Genomic DNA, 27769 nt, shown 5'->3' with positions numbered 1-27769 from the left:
TCGATTCTTTGAGACACAAATGTCAAACTAAAATCTGTTAAGTCTTATCTAGAAAAGAATGCTACCTTTTCACAGTAATATGTATTTCCAGGCTAAGACTTTTTCTCTCAAGGAAAGGAGAAGGAGAATTTAAAGGGTAAGCATCTAAACCAGCTAGCAAAATTTACTTTCAACATTTCATTTATTTCAAAATTGATTTTATTGCAGCCAAAACAGTGGAATTAACTGTACATAATAAACTATTATATATATATACACATTTTAAGTTATAGGGAATAAAGTTTATTTTGGCAGATGGTGTTAAAATTAAAGTTTCATACATTAGTAACATAACTCAACATCCTTAATTTGGTATAAGTGTGACACGTTTTCTTGCTTTCCTGTGTTCTGCTAAATCACCATACCTAAACTTTTATAAAACTGATACGTTGAAATTTAACTTTACTGTTTTCGCTTACGCTCTGATTCCAAACAAAACTTTTCATAAGCTTCTTCAATTTCTGGATCCATCTCATCATCAATATCATCCAAATATCTACAAAATAAACCAAATGTGATTATTAAGTTTAATGATTAAGTTTAATGTTTTCCAATTCAGAAACTGCTTAGGTGCCTCTATATATTCACATACAATTTTGTGGGACTTTGTACAATTTTGTGACAAAATTCCTTTGACTTAACTATAGCAAACAGAAGGCTAACTAGAATAATGTAAGAGGCAGTACTTTACTCTGAAAACCAAATATTTACTGAGTATTAGAACTGTCTCAGGATTCTGTTACTAAAATCAAAGGCTTGACATGTAACCTTGGACCTGAAAATTTATGTAACTTAAATCTGACCCTTCTCAATGAACAATACATTGTAACTAGATCATAATTTCAGACATACCATTTCCCTCTGGTGAAATTATTTCCCCATTATTTCATTATTTTATGCCTATTTAGCATCAGAAAAATTATTCTAGGGTTCCTTAACATTAGCAAATGTATTCCTGAAAGCCAGGTGCAGTGGCTCACGCCTGTAATCCTAGCTACTTAGGAGGCTGAGATCTGAGGATTGAGGTTCAAAGCCAGACCTCGAGACTCACCTCCAATTAACCACTAGAAAACAAGAAGTGGTGCTGTGGCTTAAGGGGTAGAGCACTAGCCTTGAGTTGAAGAGCTCAGGACCAGCGCCCAGGCCCAGAGTTCAGGCCCTGTGACTGACAAAAAAATATGAACAGTACTATTATCTTCATTAGATTAAGTTTTTTTTTTTTTAATTTTTTTATTTTTTTATTGTAATTAGTAAAAGGGTTACATGATATTTGCCAGATAGAAGGTGCATTAATTCACATACATTGATGCCCTTTCACATGTCTTGGTACCCGTTTCCCTCCCCCCCCACACCCCTGTTTTTTTTAAAAAAAAAAAACAAAACCAGTACGTTTTATGCAATATATAAAATTTTATCTAAGAGGCAGGGCTAGAATTTGTCTGACCCTGATCATTTTTCTGCCTTTTCTACATTTTCTCCTGGTCACATGATGCTATCTACCTGACCTCCCACTCTCGCCTCCCAATAATACACATATATTTTCCCAATCGCATCATTTCCTGATGGATCTTTTCGTTCCATCTATTCCCCCTTTTTAGCAGAAGCTGTGTTGAAATCATGTGCTCATTAGGTCAAGAAAATAGGATATGGACTGAATTCAAACTTGAGAAAATAATCTGAAGCTCAATGCCAAAAATAACTGTTAACCCCATGGTATACACAATAGTTAATTAAGCCTTCTTCCTAGATCTTCAAATTCCTAGTTTTATTTCTTTGTTTTTATTCAGCCAGTGTATGGTAGTATGACATGTATTTTGAAATCTTAAACTGACCACATTTAGGTGTCTGATAAAGATACCGTAATTGAGGTTACTTTCTACTTGAAAGCGGAGATAGGACTACAGATCCATGCTAGAACACATACCTCCCCCTAGCAAAAAGGGCTAGAAATGTGGTCCAAGTGGCAGAACACTTACATACAAAGCACATGGATCCAAGTTCAAGCCCCAGTACTGCCAAATATGTAGTAAAATTCTGCACCTAAAAATCACCCACAATACCCAAAGGTATGGACATGGTAATGGAAATATAAACATAACTATATAGACATAAAAACCTATGACTCTATAGACATAATGTTTTATTTCATAAATTAATATGTTTCTATGACATACAAACCCTTAGCCTAATTTTGATTAAGTTCTAAAGACTAAGTCCCAGTGATTGTAAATAAAGATTCCGTCCTTGAACACTTGTTTGTTAAACTTGTCATTTAAAATGTGATGTAAAAATCAACATTAATAAATTCTTTAAAAAAAAATCACCCACAGAGATTTTACGAAGAAAATTAGTAACTAAAAAGAACTTACGGCTCACCAGCCCCTGATAAATCAGTACCATTTTCTTCATAATCTGGAAAAAAAGCTTCTCTTTCAAGTAACTCTTGATATTTCTCTTGGTAATCTATAAACAACATAGCAAGCAAAAAAATTACTTAAAAGACCATATGAAAAGACTAGCTGTTGTCACTAAAATTTTTTCATATTACAACTACTCATTAAGTAGAATAAATAGCACTAAGTTCCAAATATACAAAATAATTTTTATGAAACTAATATCCTATTAGCTTGCCTCTCTCCATGCACTCATAAACCTTAAATAATTATATACAATACTCCTCTAAATCAAAGCTACTACTAAATCCTGCATATATTTCCCAGTCAACGTGTACACTTGTCTAGTCTACATACTCCATATAGCTCTCCATCCAATAAAAAACTGGCTGATAGTTGTTGGGGAGGAACACTCCCTTCCATATTTCATTTCTTCTGCCCATTAGGAAGATTTTAATCAAATCATCTTAACTTCTTCCTTATTAATCTCCTACAAATACGTAAACTAAGCTTTCTAAGTAGCAAGTGAAGCAATCAGTTCAATCAATAAGGCTACCCTATCAAAAGTTCTGATGTAGGACTTTTCTTTCTAAAAAGGAAAGCCACCCAACAAACATTTAAGGTCTCCCAACTTTCCCTGCATTCACTTTATAGATAACACAGGTGATACAACTCTCTACCCGCCAACTGTTATAGGCAGTTGTTTTTTCAGATTAGCACCTCTGACTGATAAAAACAGACCAATGACTAGTTATAATTAGGTTATAAACAGAAGCTGCCTCAAATTTTGTAAGGATATTATAATTACTAAAGACCATGTTTTTCTTATACTATTAGTCTTTATAATTCATCTTTCAGGGTTGGGGCTATTTTGAATTCCAATTCTAACTTAGTCAAAAGTTTAAGCATTAAACTTTCCTGTTATAAACATTGAGGTACTAAGAATTATTATTTTTTTCGGGGGGATGCCAGTCCTGGGGCTTGAACTCAGGGCCTAGGCAGTGTCCTTGAGCTTTTTCAAGGCTAGCGCTCTCCCACTTGAGCCACCACTTCCAAGAAATTTAGTTTTTAAATGTATAGATGCATACAAGTTGTGAGATGATAAATGAAAAAGAATTGGAAAATATCCATAAACTGCTGCAACTGGAAGACTGACAAGATGTTGGTTTTAGTAACCAAGGGACAATTTGGTACATGTAAGGATCAGAAACAGTAGTTAGAATTAATAAGCTCATATGGCAATCAACTAAGCACGTATGGAATGACTAAAAGTATTTGAAACTTGAGTACTGGCCAAGATAATCAGAATAAAATGCAAATCAAACTTGATAAAAACAAAACCAAAGCAAACTAGAAAACAATTAGGGTAAACACATTAGACAAAGGGTAACAAAATGAATTGACCAAGGACAAATGGAAGAAATCTGGTTCAATCATACTGGAAAGCAATTTAGGAATTTAGGACAGCAATTTAGGAAAATTTAGTGAAGCTAAAAATGTTTACAGCCAGTAAATTAATTATATTCCCTTCCTTTAAAGAATATCATCTATACCAAAGCTATATAACAGTCAATATCTGCTCAAGCGGCAAAAAGCCCAATAGGAAGCTGGCTGTAGTTTGTAGCAAATGGAAAGAATTTCTCTTGTTCATTCTATAGTCTCAAGCACCATAATTAAAACAAACTATGAATGACTCTTTTTTACAAGGGGTAGTAAGCTGAGATAAATTTTAATTCTGAATCACCAAATATTAATGAAATCTAATTCCTAGTGTCTAAAAGTATTAATTCATACATTACTTCCATGTGAACTAGAACCATCTTTTTCTTCAAGACACATGAAAACTGAATACATAATCAAAATAGTAAAAAGAAATATAAAATATTATGGCTGACATACCACTCCGGGGCATCTACCCTGAGCATCATAACCCAGGATATGATAAGGACACCTGCATAGCCATGTTCATCACTGCACTATTCACAATAGCCAAATGATGGAAACAACCCAGATGCCTTACTACAGATGAATGGATACAAAAAATGTGGTATATACATACAATGGAATTCTACATAGCCAACAGACAAGATAAAATAATGCCATTTGCTGGGAAGTAGATGAAACTAGAGCAAATCATGTTGCTCAAGTCAAGACCAAAGGAACAAAATGTGCATGGTCTCCTTGATATGTGGATATTAGATTCAAACAGTACAACAGTGATGACAATATGTGGATATTAGATCCAAACAGTACAACAGTGATGACAATATGTGGATATTAGATCCAAACAGTACAACAGTGATGACAATACTCAGATACTCAAGGTTATTGACATGATTTTGGAGATCTTAACATAACTACATAGACATAAAAAAAATAAAAATCTATGATGGGCTATATACTCTATAGACATAATGTTTTACTACATAGACTAATATGTATCTACGACATACAAACTCAGCTTAATTTTAATTTTGTTCTATTCTTGAATACTTGTTTGTAAAATCTGACCATTGAAATATGATGTAAAGAAACCAGTGTTAATACAATCTTTTAATAAAAAAATTTATGGCTGAATTTGAGGAATTCTAATTCTTGTAAAATAGTATACACAGTGAAGTGGTCACTGTAAGAGATACTCTACTTAACATAGACTTTTTTATTTTATTGCATTTTATTGTTTGAGTAATGTACAGAGGGGTTACAGTCACAATCAGGTAGTGGGTACATTACTTCTTCAACACTGTTGCCCCTCCCATGTTTATCTTTTAGTATTTCAGAATGCAGTGAACATATAAAAGTGCTATGACCCTGTACTGACGAGCAGTGGTTTCAGGTAATGTTTACTAGGAAGAGTACATGAAGGTGGGAATGATTCAGAACATACCTGGATCAGCTGCAGTGAAAGGAACACCATCAGAGGTATAAAATGTTGGTTCATTCTAGGATGAATCAAAGTGATAAAAATTATTTGTTTAAAAAAATACATGGAATTAGTATAGCATGGTTGAAGTCATTCATTTGCACATTTGATAGTGTATGAATGAGCAAAAAAAATTCAAAAAACAACTCCCAAACTTGTGGGAGGCATTCTTTTACTGGTATCATTTATGCTTTTCATAATGTCATTCTTCCCCCAAGTTCCTTGCTTCTCACCAAAGTCCTGGACTTGAACTCAGGGCTTAGGTACTGTCCCTGAGCTTCTTCTGCTCAAGGATGACACTCTACCATTTGAGTCACAGCATCACTGCTGGCCTTTTCTATTTATGATACTAAGGAATCGAAGCCAGGTGCCAGTGGCTCACACATGTAATCCTAGCTACTCAGGAAGCTGACATCTGAGGATCCCAGTTCAAAGCCAGCCCTGGCAGCAGTGTCTACTACTCTGATCTTCAATTAACTACCAGAAAACTGAAAGTGGCACTGTGGCTCAAGCAGTAGAGCTCTTAGCCTTGAGCTAAAGGGAAGTGCCTAGGCCCAGAGTTCAAACCCCACAACCAGCCAAAAAATAAAAAGGAAAAAAAGGACTCAAACCCAAGGCTTCATGCATGTTAGGCAAGCATTCTATTACTAAGCCACATTTCCAGCCCCAGATCTCCATTCTTTATCTCACTTTCAAAGAGTTCCAATCTTCCCTCCTATTGTCTGTTATGTTCCCAGTGAATCATGATTTAATAGGTAGCTTTTAGCTGTTTTCTTCCTTTTCTACCATTTCTTTTTCTTTTGGTTTTACTAGAGTTGGAACTCCAGGGTTCATGCTTGCTGGGTAGGTATTCTACTACTTGAACCATGCATACTTCCAGTCCTTTTCTTTTGCGCTAGTTATTTTTGCGATACTGTTTTAGTTTTTGCCTAGGCCAGCCTGAATCATGATCCTTTTATATATACTTGTACCCTAAGTTGCATGGTGGAAATCCATGAACCACCATGCCCAATTTTTTCTGTTGAGACTAGGGGTATGTGTCCCACAAACATTTTTGCATAGGCTGGTGTACAACCACAATCCTCTGAATCTCAGTCTCCTATATAGCTAGGATTATAAGCATAAGCTATTGCATCTGTCGTATCTATCATTTCTTAGAGAACTTCTAAGACCAACAATTCTTAAAAGTCGTAGAAGTGTTCCTCTGTAACTGCTTAATATCTGATCAGAAGCTTCAGGGTAACCACTACATGGTCATCGTTTATTTTACTACACTATATAATATTATCAAGTTAAATTGGAGATACAGAATTTTGGTTATGAATTCTCTAAAACATTTCACCTTGTATCTCTATGCTGACTCAAGCCCAAGCCTTACTCTTCTCCCATCAGATGGGCCTTTCTCAGGTCAATGCTTCCACTGACAGTTCTCTTTATATACCCCTACTTTGCTGGCTCCCTATCCAATAGTAAGTCAATGAAAAAGTGTTGCTGTGAACCCAACTGATTTCCAAAAGTGAGTATATACAAACTTAAAATTATTAAAATTTGAATACCATAAAGTAGTTAGGATCATTTTCAGGTGTTGCTTCTCTGTATGTTGAAGTTGCATGGACTCTGCCCCAGTTACTAGATCGGAGTTCTACGAGCTTCAAGAGCATCTGTTTTACATCTCTGTAGACAAAAGTAAAATAATGAATATGACATGTACACTATAGCACTGTCAAGCTCTGAAGTTTGTCACATACTCAAAAATCTTCATCCCTTAAACTTAATACAGCTAATACTTGAATTTTCTAGACACAAAATAACATGAATTCACTATTTTTTGGCAGTACTAGGGTTTGAACTCAGGCCCTTGCACTTGGTAGGCAGGTGGCTTTATCACTGAGTCATGCCTCCAATTCTGCTTTTTGCTGGTTATTTTTGAGATGGGTGTTGCTTTCTGCCTAAGAGTACTCCTGAACTTTGATCTGCCTATTTTTAGGCTTCCTGTCACTTGGGATAACAGAAATATGCCACCAATTCAGCTTATGGAACTTTAAAAGGGAGTCTGTAGGACTTTGTTTTTTTTTTTAACCTGGGCTCTCCTGCAACGGGGGACCTTCCATTCTCAGCCTCCCAGGTATCAAGTAAAGCCATCAGTCCAACAAAGCCTTGATATTTCTTCTGCACAATTGACTGCATGGTCCTTAAACACTGCCCTTTAAACATGTATCTCTTATTATTTTGTGATAGTTCTTTTTTTTTTTTTTTGGCCAGTCCTGGGCTTGAGCTCAGGGCCTGAGCACTGTCCTTGGACTTTCTCAAAGCTAGAGCTCTACCACTTGAGCCTTGGCACCATTTCCGGCTTTTTTTCTATGTATGTGGTACCGAGGAATCGAACCCGGGTCTTCGTGCATGCAAGGCAAGCACTCTACCACTAGGCCAAACTCCCAGCCCCAGAACTACTTCTTTAATAAGAGAGGATAATGAAATAATTTTATTTCCAATGGACTTTTTACAAGAAATTCCTAACAAACTTTCAACTTTAAGTGTAAATGAAAATACAACTACAGTGAAACTATTTTTCCCTAGTCTTTGCATCTTTAAAGAAAATACTTCTGAAGATCAATCTATAAGATTTGCTATTCTGATGAATTATCCCAGGTTAAAAGTAACTCTCCAAGAAAACGAAAGGAATTGTCATCTGCTTACCTGCTACAATTTGCATCAAGAACAACATTTTCAATTCTTTGAATAATTTCTTCCATATCAGTCTTGCCTTTTTCCTTCCAAGCATCTTCCAAAACTGATCCTGTCAACTATAAGAACCAAGTGTAAATAAAATAAGAATTCTAATAATGTAGAAATTCCAAAAAGCTATTAGTAGTAGCAGCAATTTAAGCATTCTTTAAACAAGATGAAGTTAGCAGGTTAAATGTCATTATTTTTTACATTAAGCTAATATTCAGAGACTTCCACACCTTCTACATGTTTCTTGACTGAGAAGAATTATATCAGATCATTAATCATGGGTTTCACATCAATGAATATGTTATATTTACTGTAAGACTAGATAGCCTATTATGTTTCAATGAGCATGTCCCTTTTTTAGATATAGGATGAAAGCATGGCTGAAGTGGTAAAGCAGCTGCCTAACAAGTATGTTGCCTTAAGTCCAATAACCAGGGTCAAACAAAAAGAGGAATATGTAAATTCAAAAAATAACTCCAAGAGAAGTTGAAGAACAAGCAATTCACAGAAACAAATATATGGCTAATAAACATATGGAGGAGTGTTTTACCTTCATTGACTAGGTGAATAAAAAATGGTTTATTTTTATGCATTACCTATGACAAAAATCAGGATCAATGTATATCATTGTAATATGTAGGGAAAGAGGTTGTGAATACTATTTTGGTTTAGCATTTGGAAGAAAACTTTTAAGTTTAATTACAATGTAACTGCTGTCCCACAAAATCTATGTTGAGGACTTTAATATATAAAAATAGCAGGGCCAGGAGTTTGGCCTCGTGATAAGAGTGCTTGTCTACCATATACGAAGACCCGGGGGTTCAATTTCTCCATACTATATACATAGAAAAAGCTGAAAGTGATACTGTGATTTAAGCTGTAAGCTCTAGCCTTGAGAAAGCCCAAGGACAGTGCTCAGATCCCGAGTTTAAGCCCCAAGACTGGCAAAAAAATAAAGTAACTCCGGGTGGGGTGGCTCACACATGTAATTCTAGCTACTCAGGAGGCTGAGATCTGAGGATCACGGTTCAAAGCCAGCCAAGCTAAAGTCCTTGAGACTCTTATCTCCAATTAACCAATAGAAAACCGGAAGTGGTACTGTGGCTCAAGAGGCAGGGTGATAGCCTTGAGCTGAAGAGCTCAGGGAGAGTGTTCAAGTCCCAAGACTGACCAAAAAATTTAAAAAAGCAATGCATAGCTGGTTGCTGAGTGGTGCACACCTGTAACCATAGCTACTTGGGAGTCTGCAATCTGGGGATCATGGCTCAAACCAGCCCAGGCAGTTTATGTCCATGAGACTCTTGTATGCCAGAAGTAGAGCTGTGGCTCAAGTGACAGAGCACTAGTGCTAAGGAAAACAAAGTGAGGATAGTGCCCAAGCCCTGAGTTTGAGCCCTATGTTGACATGAAATAAATGAAATGTTACACATAGTAAAAACATATTGAGGAGCCGGGGGAGGCCTAGTGGTAGAGTGTTTGCCTAGCATGCATGAAGCTCCAGATTTGATTCCTTGGTACCAAATACACGAAAAAAGCTGGAAGTGGTGCTGTGGCTTAAGTGGTAGAACTGCTAGCCTTGAGAAAAACCCAAGGACAGTGGGGCAGGCCCTGAGTTCAATCAAACCCCAAAACAAAACATAGTGAATACCAGTCGTGCTGCAGTAGCTAAACTGAAAATACTAACAATACAGAGGTAAATCTGTATGTCCTAAAGGTTTTTTTTTTTTTTTTTGCCTGTCCTGGACTTGAGCTCAGGGCCTAAGCACTGTCCTTGGACTTTCTCAAGGCTAGAGCTCTACCACTTGAGCCTCAGCACCACTTCCAGCTTTTTTCTATGTACGCAGTACAGAGAAATTGAACCTGGGTCTTTGTACATGCTAGGCAAGCACTCTACCACTAGGCCAAACTCCTGGCTCAGGATTTTTTTTTTTTTTTTAGTGGCCTTTTTTTTCCTTTTAAGAATGACAGAATAAGCACACAAGTATGAAAAGAAAGGGAAAGAGAAGGGAATTTATGGATGGGAATGGGGTAAAGCACTAGCATTCTTCACTTCCAAGTTTTATGTCTTATATACACATAGTGTATATATCACACACTGCTTTTCCAATGTATTCTGAAGTAAAATGTAAATATTTAACTTTAATGTTTTTTAATTTGTGCACTATACATACTTTCCTTTAAATTGCAAATTAAATTAGTAAACAGGTAAGTTAGAAAATAAAACTAACCTTCAGCAATTTTACTGCACAAATTAAGTTGTCATCCACAGGATTAGAGAAGAGAGCATTCAGCAATTCCCGAAGACCAACTTGAAGAATATCTGCTCTTGTAACCTGTCCATTTGTTCCTTTGATCTTAAAGAACAGGAGAAAATTTAAAACAGTACTAAAATCTGATACTGATACAGAAATGGTCCAATAAATTATTGACAAAGTTTTTCAAATACATTAACATTGTATCACCCTCCAGAATCTCACAGAATTTACTCTAACTGGGTGCTGGTGACTCACACCTGTAATCCTAGCTACTCAGAAGGCTGAGATCTGAGGACTTCAGTTCAAACACAGCCAGGGCATGAAAGCTCATGGGACTCTTATCCAAGTAAATCACAGAAAAATCAAGAAGTGGCACTGTTGCTCAAGTGGTTAAGAGTGCTAGCCTTGAGGTAAAGGAACCCTAGGACTGGCAAAAAACAAAAAACTAAACTACCAGTAAAATTTACTCCCATTTAACATATCCAACATGGTTAGAAAATTTTAAGTCTACTTTGATGCTACTGCTTCATGCATGTCCTTATTTAAGCTATCACCATTTTGATCACCAGAATTCCCCTCTTCACATTATTGTAAACTTCTCAGTTGGGTGCTGGTGGCTTAGACCTATAATCCTAGCTACTCAGGAAGCTAAGATCTGAAAATTGCTGTTCAAAGCTATCCTAGGCAGAGTCTAGAGACTAATCTGAGAGACTCTTATCTCTAATTAAGCACCATAAAAGCCTGAATTGGAGCTGTGACTAAAGTGGTAGGTACTATCCTTGGGCACAAAAGCTCAGGGATAGTGCCAAGACCCTGAATTCAAGCCCTACGACTGGCCAAAAAACAAACAACAAAGTTAGTTCTCTTTTATGTTGCTAGATATTAGGGCCTTGCAAATAATAAGTAAGCTCTCTATCACTAAGCTGCTTCAGGTCTAACCCTCTTTTTGCATGAGAGTTGTAGGTAAATCAAAATATTCTGAGGGGGATTGGGAAGATTTTGACCAAGGACATCATTTTCTAGTTAGACAGTGAATAAGTTCAAGAGATTGGCTGCACATAATTACTATAGTCACAATGTACTGTATACTTGAAAACTGCTAGAAATATATTTTAAGTTTTCCTTCTGTAAAAAAAGAATACATGAGGCAATGTATTTAACTATGTTAAATAGTTTCATTTGAAATTATCTTGTCTCTTCTACTTTCCTTTTATTTCACCTAAGACTGGGGAAAAGGTGTTAGTTTCCACTAGGGAACACCAAATGGCTTGGAAGTCTCCATTCTTCTGACTCAGCCTCTTGGGATTAGAGCCATATACCAACCTGCACATTTGATGTTTGAAAACATAATGTGCACAAAAATTCCTTGCTATCAATTTATGTTTCTGGGAATTAGTATTTAACAATAACAAAGACTTCTTACCTCCAGGTTAAGATAAAGTTCTCCCAGAAAGAGTACAAATGCATGAAATCGTTTTCGAGTTGGTTCATCACCTTTTGCAGCTTGATCTTTAACTTCATATTCAGTCCGACATCTAATAAAGACATTTTTGCTATAATCACACACAGTTTTATCTTTTATTTATTCATTTATTTTTGCTAGTCCTGGGGCTTGAACTCAAGGGCCTTGGCACTGTCCTTGGGCTTTCTCAAGGCTGGCCGCACTACCACTTGAGTCATAGCACCACTTCCGGCTTTTTCTATGTATGTGGTACTGAGGAGTACAACCTGGGGTTTCATACATGCTAGGCAAGCACTCTACCACCAAGCCAAACTCCCAGCCCAGCTTTATCTTTTAAAGTAGTCAAACAAGATAACTTAGTTTGGTGGTCAATATAGTAAAGAAAAAGTGTTCCCATCGTAGACATACCTACATTACTTTTTCATAGTAAATTTTGAGAAACTGATAGGAAAAACTTGTAATAGCATTTAAGCAACATAGTAGCACACTGGAAACAAAGGGAAGAAAAAGCCTAGTTTTATTTGTAACAGGCTTTAAAAAAAAAAATTAAGAAACCTTTTATCAACCAGGCACTGGTGGCTCATACCTGTAATCCTAAGTGACTCAGAAGACAGAGACCTTAGGATCATGGTTTGAAGGCACTGTGGGCAGGAAAGTCCACTAAAAAGCCGGAAATGGAGCTGTGGCTCAATGGTATAGCACTAGCATTAAGCAAAAAAAAGCTCAGGCCATGATTTAGATACTAATAGTATAAGTTCTTATACTTATACTCAGGAGGCTGAGATTTGAGGACTGCGATTTAAAGCCATCCCAGGCACAAAAGTCCGAAAGTCCCTAAGACTTTTATTTCCAATTAACCACCAGAAAACCAGAGATGGCGCTGTGGTCAAGTGGTAGAACAGTAACCTTGAGCTGAAGACCTCAGGGACAGCACCAAGGCCCAGAGTTCAAGTCCCACAACCAACAAAAAAAAAAAGAAAAAAGAAAAAAAAATGCAGTTAATTTGGTCTCTAGTGACAATGAAGACTAACACATCTAAAAACAGATTTTCCTTATATTCATAAAACTTGACAGATTTGCATTACACAACAGCCAAAATGAAATTTTGGAGTTTATAGTCACAATTCCTATAAGTCATCTAAACTAATCACAAGAAGCCTGCTGCTGCCTCTGTAGGTAAATTATGGTGTAAAAATCCATTTCAATAATAGGAATTAACAACTTTATCATTATGGTATTAAGTTTTTTCCTTCATTGATAAAGTGGTAAAAAAAAAAAAAACAAAACTCTGGAAAAGCAGTTTGCTTTTATACAACAGATTTTGAGTTTTTCTTCTAAAGACAGAAGAGCTTATGAAGACTAAATAACTTCCATATAGCCAATTTATATTTTTTAAAAAAAAATTTTTAGGGCCAGGAGTTTGGTTTAGTGGTAGAATGCTTGCCTAGCATGCACAAAGACCCAGGTTTGATTCCTTGGCACCACATACATAGATAAAAGCCGTAAGTGGTGCTGTGGCTCTAGTGGTAGATTTGTAGCCTTGAAAAAGCCCAAGGTCAGTGCTCAGGCCCTGTGATCAAGGACAGAGACTAGGAAAAAATTTAAACAAAGCCAAGGAAATCACTTCTTGCCCAAGTGTCTATGCTGTGTAACCTAAGTCAGCTGTAAACTCGGCTTACAAACTTTTCATATCACCTCGCCAGGCTAAATATAATTAGATATGTTATCTTCTCATATTTGTTAATTTAACCCAGGTCTTCATGCGCAATAACTGGAGGTAAAACATTCCTGGACTTTTGCTGCCCAGGCTGGCCTTGAACTAGGATCCTCAGATCTCAGCCTCCTAAGTAGCTAGAATTATAGGTGTGAGCCACTGTTATCTGGCTCCTTTTCTAAATTTTTATTCTGAATAGTATCCAGTTGCGCTACAAGCATAATTCACCTTTTACATGTGTGTCTAAAGTACCATCTTAATTTATTTTTTAAAGCTTAATTTCTTTTTTTTTTTTTTTGCCAGTCCTGGGTTTGAGCTCTGGGCCTGAGCATTGTCCTTGGACTTTCTCAAGGCTACAGCTCTACCACTTGAGCCTCAGCACCACGTTGGCTTTTTTCTATGTATTTGGTACCAAGGAATTGAACCCGGGTGTTCATGCATGCTAGGCAAGCACTCTACCACTAAGCCAAACTCCTGGCCTCTTAAAGCTTAAATTTTAAGTGTCCCTAAAATCTACTTTTGGAATCTTTATCCCACTGCATTTTAACCAGACAATGAAATATTTTGCAACCACTGAGGTTTTAGTTTGTCAGTCATGGGGCTTGAACTCTGGGCCTGGGTGCTGTCCCGGGTGCTGTCCCTGAGCTCTCCAGCTAGTGCTCAATCATTTTGAGCCACTGAGTCCTTTCTGGTTTTTTGGTGGTTAACTGGTCTCATGGGTGCCTAGACTGGCTTTGAACAGCAATCTTCAGATCTCAGCCTCCTGAGTAGGTAGGATTACAGGTGTGAGCCACCAGTGCAGGGCTTGAGTTGTTTTTGCTCTGTTTGCTTGTTTTTGAGGTAGGAGTATATGGTGCTAGAATTGAAATCAGGTCTGCACATTCTAAGAGTATACTATACACTGATCCATATTCCCCCAGTCCTAGAGGTACCTCAAAGAATTTTGTTGAAAATGAACTATACAATTTGTAGGTGGGTATGGGAGGGAAAACTGGAAGAGACTAAGGGAAGAGGTAACACCGTCCAAAAAGAAATATACTCTATTTGTAACCATTCTGTTTATCACCTTTATAACGCCAATTTTTAAAAAAAGTGACAAGTGATAATAAACCTGAACACAACCTTGTTATTGAAGTTTACTCAAATGAAAAGAAAATTACCATCTCCCAAGTACTTCTCCCTAAAAAATACCAGCATGGTTTGTGTAATCCAGGCACCAATTCTAAATAAGCATAACAAAAAGGGTACATTTCAAGAAAGGAAACCTAATGAAGACAAGATGTTTGAATATTAAGAGCTTTTGATAGTTTTTGTGTACAAGTGTAAGAGAACAAGTGGTAAATGGAGTAAATCTGGTAAAGTCCAGATTTAGAACTCAAAGAATGCAACATGAAGATAGTTGTCAAGAAAAAGTAAATATTTGCTTTTAATAGAATCTGCACAGTACGGGGCCGGGAGTTTGGCCTAGTGGTAGAGTGCTTGCCTAGCACGGGTTCGATTCCTCGGTACCACATACATAGCAAAAAGCCAGAAGTGGTGCTAAGGCTCAAGTGGTAGAGTGCTAGCCTTGAAAAAGTCCAAGGACAGTGCTCAAGCCCTGAGCCCAAGCCCAGGACTGGCAAAAAAAAAAAAAAAATCTGCACAATACTTCTCAAACCAAAAGTATCAGAGTACAAGTGCTATCTTGAAAGTATCAGGAAAGAAAAGAAATCTTAAGTATAAAACAAAGGCAGAAACCATTATGGGAGGAAAACATAACTGTATTTTATAATAACCTTTTAATGTTATGCCAGTAAGAATGGTCCATCTTATACTCTCCTGTAACTTCAAATTCTAATACAGTGAGAAGTTTTCCTTTAATTTCATATTCACACTGACCTTTGAAGTAGCAATTGGCGGAAGTTGCCACTCTGGGGGCTAATTGTCAGATGATGGGACAGGTAATTACACAGGCGAGCTCCCATGTAAGAGAAATTTGGAATAGATGTGGCCTTTTAAAAAGAAAAATTGCGTATGACACAGATCATTATAAATGCAATTAGCAACATTTGAAAGTGGATTAATATTTATGGCTCCCGAAACTAACCCCACTGCATCAAAAAACATACAGGTCTCTTGATAGGCATAAGGAAATTAGTAAGGTTCACTTTCCCACCCAACTTCACACAAAGAGCTACAAGGGCAAAGGAAAATGTTTGCTCCTAGTTCTCTTCCCTAGTTACCTAAGGTTATCAGGAAGCAATTAAGATAATGTCTCTTAATTCCAACCTATTTTTTGCAGAAAATATGAACAGATAATCATCTCAATAGTAACAATTGCAAATATGGAAAACAGTTCCCAAACTCCTGATCTAATGTTGCTTCTCAGGAAAAGAAAACAAACTTGTATATCTAGTCAAGAAAAGAAAACTAACTTCTATGTCTAGCAATGCAAACCTACAAGATTTCTGGGCATTTGCTTTGTAAAGTTGGGACATTTCTAAATCTCCTGGAGGTTCATTTTGATTTCATTTAATGCCAGAGGTACTCTGGCATTAGAAACTAACACATCTACTGGGCAAAGAAATCGAAATCAAAACAGGTAAGCTACTCATGAAAAAGAAAAAAAAAAAAAGGAGGGGGGAATGTGGTCAAACACTATGTACTGGGAATTGGGTGCAGTAGCTCACACTTGTAATCCTAGCTACTCAGGAGGTTGAGATCTGAGGATCAAGGTTCAAAGCCAGCCTGGATACAAAAGGACTTGAGACACTTATCTTCAATTAATCTCTAGAAAATGGAAAGTGGGGCTTGGCTCAAGGGTAGGGTGGTAGCCTAGATCTGAGGGGCTCAGGACAGTGCCCAGGCCGAGTTCAAGCCCTATGACCCACAAAAACAAACAAACAAACAACCCCCCCCAAAACAAACAAACACATACTATGTATTGGGAACTTCAATTGCAGTTTTTGTTATTTTCCCTTGGCAGCAATGGGGCTTGAACTAAGGGCTTCTAGGCCATTTTTGTGCTGAATATTTTTGAGATATGGTTTTGTTTCTTGCCCAAGCCCATGCATGGACTAGTGTTAGGCTTTTATCATAACTAGGATGAAAAACATGCACATCACCTGTCACCCAGCTCTCAGATGAGAAAAAGGTCTCATGTTCCTTTCTCTGAACTTTTTTATCCTTGAATCTATTTCAGCCTTTGAAGTAGATAGGATTATAGGTCTGAGGATTATGGGTATGAACCCCCAGAGCCTATCTCAATTATAATTTCTGAGCCTATCTCCATTGTAATTTTTGAAGAATACAAAACATAGTGTACTACCTAACAGCAAGTAAAAGACACAGACCTAGCCGGTGTGCCAAAGAATCAACCAAAGGCTAGGTCTGAAGCCTGTCTATCTCTGTGGTGGAAAACTTCGTAGTAGCATGGTAACCTTAGACAAGTCATTCAATCTTTCTGTAATTTTAGTGATTTTGAAGAGGGATCAAAGTTAAATGTGTATGTTTAATCTGCAAAGTTAAATGTGTATGTTTAATATGCTACCTTTTACAATTGGACCTCTTCTATTAGTTCCTAAGTAGATTTCCATAAATTACTTCAATAAAACTTAAAGGCCACTGATAAATTTATGAAGTTAATGTATCACTAACACATGTTAAAAATAGGATTTGGCTTTGAGACAAACCTAATAGTGTATTTAGTTTATTTACTTTTGCTTTATTCATGTTTTTTTTTAATATTTTTTTTTGTCGGTTGTGGGTCTTGAACTCAGGACCTGGATGCCGTTCCTGAGCTCTTCAGCTCAAGCCTACTGCCCTACCCCTCATGCCACAGCACCACTTCCTATTTATGCTTTCATTTATTTTGTATTCATTTTAATTTTGGATGCTACAAAACAGAGGTAAGGGTGTGTACTACTTACATATCCTTCCTTATAAGTGTTCAAATCTACCTGTATATAGAGCCTTGTCTAGCTTGGCTCCAGTTCTGGTTCTCTAACTATAGGAATTTTATAAAAGACACCTTCAAAGAACCCACAAACCATAAAATATTAACAAATGCAGAGGCAGATGAACAGGAACATAGCTTCTCCAAAAGTTGCCACCATCTTTGTGGTAGACGCTACCTGAAGACCATCAGCCAACTTACCTGTTGGTAGATGAGTTCAACAAGTTCTTGTAAAGTGTCATCTGTGGTAACCCAGACATTCAAGGTCTCTGCAAACTGTTCAATTTCAGTCTCAAAACTGCCAGGCTGCTCTGTAAGATGGTTCAAAAAATCCTGAACAAATTCTGGTAGAGGATAATCATCACAACCATCCTCGTAGGACTCCTGTAGATTGAAAACAAAAATCACCAAAAAAACAAAAAACAAAAAAAAACTCGTAATCCATGCAACTGGCACTAAGTTGTGACATCATTTAACACAAACATTTAAAGAATCTCTCATAATTTTAAAGAGGTTAACAAATTTTCAGTCCGCTGAGTTATCTGATTTTTTTATCTTTTTTCTGAATAGATATACTTCAATGTAGTAAGAGAAGGTCCATTTAAGTAGAAAGGAAACCATCTTCTCTCAGTCTTGGCAGATTCCCAGATAAGATTTCTACCACTGAAAATATTCCACATTGTTATTTGCCTACCTTATAATTAATGGTAGGAGGTTGCGCCGGCAAATTTTACAAAAGGTTATCAGTCCAGAATAGCACGCTTCCCACTTTCTTCAGCTGGAATACTATCTAAAGCATTTTAATGTACCTAATTGTTATGTTCAAATATTAACTATAATTGGTTGATGAATCTTACCCTGCTCCAAACAGAAACCACATGAAAAAATTATGACTATAATGGAGAAGAATTTTATGAAGGGGTTAAAAGTCAGTGAGTATATAGGAAAAAACATGATCAAGAATACATTTAGGAAAGGTCTACATTGGAAACAGACATGTCCTAATAGAAAGACTAAAGGCGGTATAATGGTTTTCCAAAGGGCTGTAAGCAGAGGATTTGCAGGCATTACTTCATTTAACCCTAGAAAACATTGAGGTAAGCATTCTGTCTCTTCTGTACAGAAGAATCAGTAGCACAGCAGTTCAGTTACTTTGGCTGCTCATTCAAAACCATTCAAGTATTGCCAACACTCAAGATACAGGCACGAATAAGGACTGGACATTTGATGCCAACCTAGGGTAAACAGCAAGGCCTTGTCCCAAAACAAATAAGCATCAAACAAGAAAGCTACATGTGTGTTAAGTACCTACTTTCAAATTCCAAAGATTGTTTTAGAGGCTAGATACTACTGTCTTCCATGAATAAAGCAGACTAAAACTCTTATCCAATGACAGAAGATACATTCAGAGGTGGAAAATATGGCTAGGCAGAGTCTCAAGTGTTAGTATCAAAACCAAGACAGAAAGCCGGGCACTGGTGGTTCATGCCTATAATCCTAGCTACTCAGGAGGCTGAAATCTGAGGATTGTGGTTCGAAGCCAGCCCAAGCAAGAAAGCCTGCAAGATTCTTCTTCCCACTTAACCACCAGAAAACCACAAGTGGACTGTGGTTCAAAGAAGTAGAGTGCTAGCCTTGAACAAAATTACTCAGGGACAATGCCCAGGCCCAAGCCCCGAGACCAACAACAGCAAAAAAAGAAGACAGAAAAACAAATTTTAAAAAGTCAGCCAAAGATATTTCGAAAAAGTCTATGTAGTAGGGGAAAAAAAAAGGATACTGCTCCAAAGCAAAGAAGGAACAACTTGTCCAGATACTCTACAGAAAAATAATGGGTGAAACAGAGAAACTGAGAAAGAGGAAGATAAATCATACAGGACCTCATGGCTCACAGTAAGAAGACTGGTTCTAAAGGTAGAAGGAAAACAGGGCAAAAAGGAAGGGTCTGAACAATCAAGAACCATGCACCAACTTGAGTAATTTGAGCATGGTTTTACAGCTGTACTTTTTGTTCTATATACTATGCTCAAAGTAACGAAGTTTTGTGGTTTTTTTTTTAACAATTTGACATGTGTGAGGATGCTCATTGCAAAGAAATTCACCTACTATTTCTAAACAGAGAATTGGTTAAATATGATTACATCCCTGTATTGTCATATAATTATCAGTTGACATTTAAGGGAACAAGATATAATTTACATGTATACTCTCCAATACAATACATTAAATGAAAGCAGAGTATACAACTAGATGTATTTTCTTAAAGAATTATTTGTATACGCAGAGAAATTTCCTGGATACCTCTGGATTGAAATAATGTTCCTATATTAACATAAATACAACTATTACAAAGTTGTACAAGCAACTAAGCATAAAAATTATACACACTAATATAATGTTAACCACATACATGTGTGAATTTTATGACTAAAACACATTTCTGATACACATTGAATTTTACGGACCTGTAATATCCCATTATTAATATCAATGAAAAGCAAAATAAGGCAAGTCTGAAGGTTCCAGCTTCAACTATATTAATTTTTCTGTCAACTGTCATTCACTTTAGCAAAAATGAAAATTTGAGCCTGCATTTGAAATCTTCTTCTTGTTCTTTCAGCAGTCGTGGGTTTCAGTGAACTCAGAAGATCACACTTGCTGAGTTTGCACTCTACTGCTGGAGCCATGTCCTCACTGCTCCAGTCTTTTCTTTCACATTCAACACAACTGAGGAAAATGTGAAGTTTGGTAAGAAAAGCAGAGCTGCTCTGAATATAGCAGAACAGAAGATCTGATCCAGAGCCTGCCATTCTAAGCAACAAAGGAGGCAGAGGGTTTTTTCAACAGGCATTCTAGCATATCTGAATGAAAGCCTGCATTAGTTCAAACACCAGATTCTTCAGAGTACAAATTTCTTCAGACTTCAGTATGAGTCAATAAGTCAAGTGTTATATTTTTCTTAGAATTCTGTGATAGAGATTAAAAGATAATGAACCACCAATCAGAAAACATCTCTTTCATGGCAGGCGTTATGTACTGTCAGAGATGAGATTCTAATCCTAGACAGTAGGGAAATGAAACTGGTGAGAGATGGTGGGAAAGTTAGGACTACTTAGTTTAGTTGAATTGAACCAGGGAAGATAAAGCACAGTCAAGTTTTTGGTCTCAGCTAGTAAGAAACGTCTGCAGATGAAATGTTTTATAATTGTTTTTAATGTGAAATTTTCATCAAGTCAAAAAATGAAGTTTAAAAAAGAATTCGATTTGAGGGTTATTAACACAAACAAGGGTTCTAGGAGCAAGCAAAATTCACAAAGGAGGTAATAAAACAGGAAAAGAAACTTCAGGGACTGCAATATGAGGAGAGGAAGAATGATATGCAAGTTCAACCACAGAAGTCAAAGAAGGTAAAGTGAGGAGGGGTGATGTTTGTAATACCAAATGTCAATGAGTAAATTCACAGGTGGAAACCTGGGAAGAGAAGGATGGTAGTAGAGACTTTGTAAATAAAGAGAATTTACCAAAATAAAAGTTAGTTCTTACAAAATTGTAAGAGAGTCTGAAAGACCAAAATGGCAACTTGACACCTACCGTAGTATTTGGCACACTAGAACTTTGAAGTTGAATAGATCATACGGTGTTTATGGTACGGTTAAAAGTCTAAAGTCAGGCTGTGGGGTCCATGGATTAACTGTTGTGAAAACAGCTATTATGGTTGTTTGCGCCGTCAGCAAGAGGTATATTGAGCAATGCCAAGGAGTAAATAATGTCAAATTTTAGAGAATGTTACTACTTTAAGGTAGAGAAAACTAGGCACTAACTTAACTTAAATGGAGATGCTTTTAAGGAGAAAAGGTGTTTAAGGATTTTTTTGTTTTTTAAGTGAAGGAGAACTTTTTTGTTGTTGTTACTCGTGGGGCTTGAACTCAGGGCAGAGCTTTTTGTACTGAACATTAAGGATCTACTACTTTGAGCTACAGCTCTGGTGTCTATTTCCAGGTGGTTAACTGGAGATAAGAATCTCACAGACTTTCCTGCCTGAACTGGCTTTGACCAGTGATCCTCACATCTCAACCTCCTGAATAGCTAGGATAATAAGTATGATCCACTGGCGCCCAGCTGAGAAACTTTCATCTCTCAATGAATTCTTTATGAATTCCTATGTGGAAGTTTTAGTACTGTTCAGTATACTATGATTAAATATTCAAAGCATATCAATTAGAGAAGCAAAAACCAGTAACAATAGCACAACTTATAGCCAGGAGTATATAAAGTAGCAAATCCTACCCTCAGAAATTATTTGTTTTTTTAATGTGTTATTATAAAGATGACATACAGATAGATTACAGTTATGTAAGTCATTTCAAGAGTATATTTCTTTTTGGACCATATCACCCCTTCCCTAGTCACAGAAATTAAGAGGAAGAACTAAGAAGGAAAAAAAAAAGGCTTAAGAGTTGGCACTGGTGGCTTACACCTGTAATTCTAGCTACTCAGGAGGCTGATATCTGAGAATCACATTTTGAGTTAAGAAACTCATGAGACTTTTATCTCCAAGTACTCAAAAAAATTGGAAGTGGCACTGTGGCTCAAGTGGACTCAAGTGGACAGCACTTGTCTTAATCTTTGAGAAAAAGAAGCTCAGGACAGAGCCCAGGCCCACAGTTTACACCTTAGGACGATTTAAAAGAAAAAAGGCTTGGGGCTTTGATGGCATTGAAAATTTAATCACTTTGGTGATTAAACAGTACTTAAAACTGTATTTTTTAATTAATTAATTATTTTTTGCCAGTCCTGGGGCTTAAACTCAATGTCTGGGCACTGTCCTTGAGCTTTCACCTACCACTTGATCCACAGCACCATTTCTGTGTATATATGCGGTACCAAGGAATCAAACCCAGAGAGCTTCATGCATGCTAGGCAAGCACTCTACCACTAGGCCATACTCCCAGTTCTAAACAGTAAATTTATTTATTTTTGTCGATAGTGGGCTTGTGCGCTGTTCCCTGAGCTCTTTAGCTCAAGGCTACTGCCCTAACCCTGGAGACACAGTGCCACTTCCCCTTTTCTGGATGGAGATGATAGTCTCTTGGGCTTTATAGTGCTCGGGCTGACTTTGACCCTCATCCTTGTATCTCAGCCTTCCTCCTGAGTTGCTAGGAGTATAGACGTGAGCCACCATGCCCAGTGTAACAGTAAATTTTTATACATAGGAAAAAAAAGACAGCTGGGTATAATGTACACATCTGTTATCCCTACTTGGGAAGTAGTAGATATTCAGAGGACTGTAGTTTGAAGCCAGCCTGGGAAAAAAAAATTTAGTGATATCCCCCATCTAAACAAACTGGGTGGTGAAGCTGCCTGTAATCCCAGCTATATATGGGCTATAGGCAGGAAGCTCTGGATGTCTGAGGCTGGTCCCAGGACAAAAACTAGACTCAATCTAAAAATAAGTAAAGCAAAAAAGGTCTGGAAGTATGGTTCACTTGGAAAATTGCTTTTTTGTAACAAGAACACAGGGAGGTACAAGAGGAGAGAAGGGAGGGGAACAGGAGCGTAAAGAGGAGAGGAGAGGAGAGGAAAAAAGAGGGATAATTGTTTAGAAGCCATTTCAGAGCTGGGAATGTGGCTCAGTGGGAGAATGCTTGTATGCATGGGCTTCATGCACTGTAGCTCAAGTGGTAGAATGTTAGCCTTGAGCAAAAGAAGCTGAGAAACAGTGCCCAGGCCCTGAGTTCAAGCCCCAGGAGTGGCAAAAAGAAAAAGAAAATCCTGCAAGTCAGGGGAAAAGCTGTGACTAAATAGACTGAGAAACATTTAGCCTTCACAAAGTGTAAATAAATGTTAGTGTAAGCTAGGAAGGCTAAGAGAACATACCAGAGCAGGTAGCCAGAATGGCTGTGGAACCCATATGGGTTACAAATGAAGAACCCAAGGGAGTAAATTGCTAAATTATGTTTCTATTCTACACTAGCCAAGTTTTGCTATCAGAATGCCAGTTCATGATAGCCAGCTCTTATACTTTCAACAGAAAAAAGGGAGATTTGCAAGTATCTTATCCAAACATTGGTAATTAATTAAAACAACCTGTACTCTGAAAGCCAAAGAAGATACACTTGTGGACCACATAGGCTTCTACTCCAGTCTGTTCTGGTATAGTTGAGATAGAAGGAACAAAGAATTTCCATAAGGCAATAGCGGCTCAAAATAAGTTGACTAACACTGCTTCACAGCTCAGGAGTCATTTGAACCAATACAGGACTCCATTATAAAACAGACCAAATCAACAGGGAGGAATACAAATGGGGAACTATTTGTGGCTGAAAAAATATCCTAAGAGTTTACTCAAGTACTCACTTCAGCTCTGAGGTGAATACTATTTTCTGGCAACAACTTAAGCTGTTTTCATTTCTATTTTGTGTAACAGATAACTCACCCCCACATCAAACCCTTTTAACCCTTCCTTACATGTCTATCCTTTCTCCTTTCCAATCCTAAGCTTTTTCTCTATGGTACATGGAGTTTCTACGAAGTATAAGCTTTTCTCCAGACTCTTCCTATCAAATATGAAAGAGAGCCACAGCGATGAAAAAAAAAAAAAAAAGCCTCCCATCAGCAGTTATATTCTTACTGGAATGGCTAAGCTAGAAATCTGAAGTTCTGTGGAGGAAGAACAAATGAAAGCAGATACTACCTAAAATATACAATGGGACCATCTCTTTGAAAACCTATATGGCAGTCTTTCACTAAATCTGAGTATGCAGTGTTCCAGCTATTCTACTCCTGAAATAAAGGCATTTTTTTCCCCTGTGAGGCAAAGACAGGAAGAGTAATCCTAACAGCGTAAAAGTAGAAGCAAATTAACAAATGGACTCTGATGTGATCATGCAATGGCGTGCTATGAGAATAGATCATGCAATAGCATGCTGTGAGAATAAATCATCTCAAATGATATGTTACATGAATTAATGCTGATGTGAGACATTATTCTGTATGTCTCCATTTACATAAACTTTGAAAGCAGGCAAAATTATCTGAAGTCAAAACAATAGTCACAGCCAGACATAGTGGTACATGAGCATGTAATTCCCCAAAGGAAGCAAGAGGATTGGAGACTTGAGGCCAGCCTTTGGTACATAACCAGACAGAGCTATGATACATATAAAGGCAGTCTAAAATAAATAGCAAGCAAAAGGAACCCTTTGATATATGGAATAATTGGAAGGGTTTCAGAGATGCTGATAATGTTCTATTTCTTAACTGAGATGGTAGTTACCTCAGTGTTCACTCTGAAATTTTGAGCTAGTGCTGGTGACCACGATGTTTCAATAAAACTGATAAGTCTTACTCTAAAATATTTGTCATTCATGTTTTTTCAATTTAATGGATTCCTTCATTTGTCTACAATTCATCCTATGCATTCTCTCATCTGGGTTTACCTAGCACATCTCAACTGTGCTTTCTGCTCTATCAGTGACAAATATGATACTTTAAAAGTTTTTTTTATACCAGTGTAAACACTTTATCAAAATGCCTCACATTTCTGCAAATAGGTAAACTAGCACCTATTTTTAATAACCATTAGAAATAATGACTTTAAAAAACTTACTAAAAAAAAAAAAGACCTTGTTACGGAAAAACCCACTTAGTTTACTCAAGCCGCCAAAGTTACTCAAGCCGCCAATGAATAATCAATTATTTTGATAAAATCAGGCAAAAAAAAATATTATTTGCCTGGCCACTACTCCACAAGATTGTCTCAACAGTGTGGAAATAGATTGAAATTTTACGAACCACAGATGTCCTTGCCAGTAAGTTTCTTAATTCAGGTTTATTGGCTTATGGATGCTGTGGAGGTGCTGAGATACAGCAGTGAACCCAACGGACAGGAATCCCTACTCTTCAGCTCACGTTGCAATGGCCCCGAGTGTAACTTGAGAATGCATTTCGGAGCCATTTCCTTGTCCCTTCAGTGAATTCAAAATGAAAATTCACCAGCACGCGGACTCACGAATAACCCCAGCATCCCTGCCGGGTCCAGCCCAGAGCAGCGGGGGGCGGGGGGGGCGCACTCACCGTGTAATTGGAAGAGTAACCAGAGGGGTAGAACTCGGGGGCGTTGGCAGACAGCTTGGACATGAGCACGGGAGCCACAACCACCTGGGGCTTGGCCATGGCGGCCTCGGGGTTCTGCTGGGGGGGGTTATCCTGTGAGCTAGGTGGAGCTCGCGGGGGCTTCGGCGGTTCTGAGAAAAAGAGGAAAAAAGAAAAGGGTGGCGTTCGCTTCAGTCATTCCTTTGTACGGCCACGTCGGGGTGTCTGAACCCATCACCTTCACGGACCAGCGGATGAATCGCGTTCACACCGTCCCCGTGGAAGACCCCGCGCCAGGTCTCCCGGGAGCCCGCAACATGGAACAATGGACTGGCTCCGGCTCGGGGGGTGGGTGAATGCACCTGCCTCGCCGGGCGCGCCGGGGGGCTTCTCCCCCCTCCCGCTAAGGAGTCGGTGGCCGAGCCGGCGGGCGGGAGGCGGGGTGGGACCCGCGGCGGCGGGCTGGGGCGCCGGGCCGTGGGACTTTCCCCCCGGGACCGCAGAACTCCGAGACGGCGCGGCGCCCCTCCCCCAGGCCGGCGCACAAAGGATTCCACAGCCGCCTTCCACGCCGGGTTCCGGGCCCGTTCCTACCCGGGCCGGCCCGGGCCCCTCGGGGAGCGCTTTCGGGGGACCGCGGGCGGAGGAGAGCGCGCGCCGGGCCTCAGCACGCCCCGGGGGGCCGCGAAGGGAGGGGGGGTGGAGGAGAGGAAGGCGATGATGGGCCCCGGAGAACCGGGTGCTCCGGAGTCGCTCCGTACCTGGGAGCGCCCCGGGTCGGGGAGGCCGCTCGGAGCCGGAGGGGACCTCGGTCTGGGCCCCTGGCGGCGGGGCCGTCCTGGGCTGGCGCAGCGGCGGCGGCTGCAGGAAGCCCGGGGCTTTGGGCTGCGGCGGCGGCTGGTGCCGCGACCGCTCCGTAGGCCCCGCTCCGTTCGGGAAACCGCCGCCCTCAGGCCCGCCCCCTCCGCGGCCCAGGCCCCGGCTCCGGCCCCGACCAGCACCTGGAGCCCGATCGAAACCGTCCGACATGCTCCTCCTCCTCCTCCTCCGGGGGCCGCCGCCGCCGCTGCGCTCCGGACGGGACGCGGGGGGGGGGGGGCTGCGGGGGAGGGTGGCGCCGCGGGCCGCTCGGCTCTGCACCTCACTCAGGCCTCATGGAGGAGGAGAGCGGCGGGTCCTGCTCGGCTCCTCCGCGCTTCGGGCGGAGCGGACGGCAGCCCGAGCCCCCGCCGCACCCGCTGCTCCACAGCGCCCGCCCCCCCTCCGCTCTTTTTTTTTATTCTCTCCACCAACCCAGTTCCCCCGCCCGCCCGCCTGCCCGCCCGCCCGCGGCGCAGCGGGGGCGGCCCAGGCCGGTCACAGCGGCCCCCCGCGGCCCGGAGGCCTCGGGGCTCCCCCTCCGCCCGCTCCTGGAGTTCGCGGATGGCCGGCGACCGTCACCCCGGCCGCTCGGCGGACGGAGCCGCTGGAGACCCGGGAGGTGGCGATCGGGCTGGGGCATTCCTCCGGCTCCCCCGGGAAACGTGGGGGGAGGGCGGGGAGGGAGACGCTTACCCCTGGCGGGTCCGACCCACTCGGATGGTTCTTAGAAGTGCCGAGAATGACGGTTGATGCCAGGGAAAATAAACACGGCGGGCGGGGGGGGGGCAAGGGGAGAGGTGCGGGCCTAGCGCCGGGCTCGGCGGACGCGCATCTCGGGGGTGGGGGGGCGCAGGTGCGCACCGCCGCGCCGCTCCGGCCGAGCCCCGCGGACCGGCGACGAAGGGGCCCGGCCTGGAAGCTCCGCCGTCGGCGGTCCGCGCCCGGCCGAGGGGGCGCAGCGACCAGGCAGACCCGCTAGATGGGCATCCCGGAGGATCGCGCCGGCCGTGGGAGCTTCGGTCTTTTCCCCTTTTCTCTTCCAGAAATTGTTAGAAAATGTGCGCTATCATGCTGCGTCTCCCTGTGCTCTGTCCTCCCCGCCTTTTCCTCTTCTACCTGTCCTGCCTGGTAAAATTCCAGTTCAAATCCAGGGGCCCCTGCTGTGGATATGTGAAAGGCACATGAAACCCACTCAACCAAACCCACTCAGACCGAATTAACGAATGAAAATAATTTTCATTTGTTTAACTCAATAGATCCAAAATTGTTATTTTTTATAAAATAGAAGTGGAGAGACATCTTTCTCCTGTGTTACAGGTTAATTGAAATCTCGTGTGTTTTTATATTTCATTTTGGGA

The 27769-nt window shown here is 39.8% G+C and overlaps 1 protein-coding gene across 4 annotated transcripts; it reads right to left on the bottom strand.

Annotated features, from left to right (window-relative positions):
- Positions 1-175: 175 nt before the first annotated feature.
- Positions 176-27206, bottom strand: Paip1 (poly(A) binding protein interacting protein 1). Of its 4 annotated transcripts, none has more exons than XM_090331972.1 (11): positions 27105-27206; positions 25533-25702; positions 17658-17840; positions 15401-15513; positions 11770-11881; positions 10320-10445; positions 8053-8159; positions 6912-7029; positions 5320-5374; positions 2409-2502; positions 176-535 (listed from the first exon to the last, which is right to left on the bottom strand). In XM_090331972.1, the coding sequence occupies exons 2-11, from the start codon at positions 25629-25631 to the stop codon at positions 442-444; spliced, it is 1101 nt and encodes a 366-aa protein (XP_090188098.1). In that variant the 5' UTR covers positions 25632-25702; positions 27105-27206; the 3' UTR covers positions 176-441. The 4 variants fall into 4 exon arrangements, with proteins under 4 accessions (XP_090188098.1, XP_090188095.1, XP_090188097.1 ...); XM_090331969.1 differs by lacking the exon at positions 27105-27206 and adding an exon at positions 26312-26821; XM_090331971.1 differs by lacking the exon at positions 27105-27206 and adding an exon at positions 26552-26817.
- Between the last annotated feature and the right edge of the window lie 563 nt (positions 27207-27769).

Source organism: Megascapheus bottae, chromosome 4, assembly GCF_031878675.1.
Source record: "Megascapheus bottae isolate mThoBot1 chromosome 4, mThoBot2.hap1, whole genome shotgun sequence".
NCBI lineage: Eukaryota > Metazoa > Chordata > Mammalia > Rodentia > Geomyidae > Megascapheus > Megascapheus bottae.
Note: the sequence above shows the minus strand (reverse complement) of the source record. Positions and strands in the feature narration are given on the sequence as shown.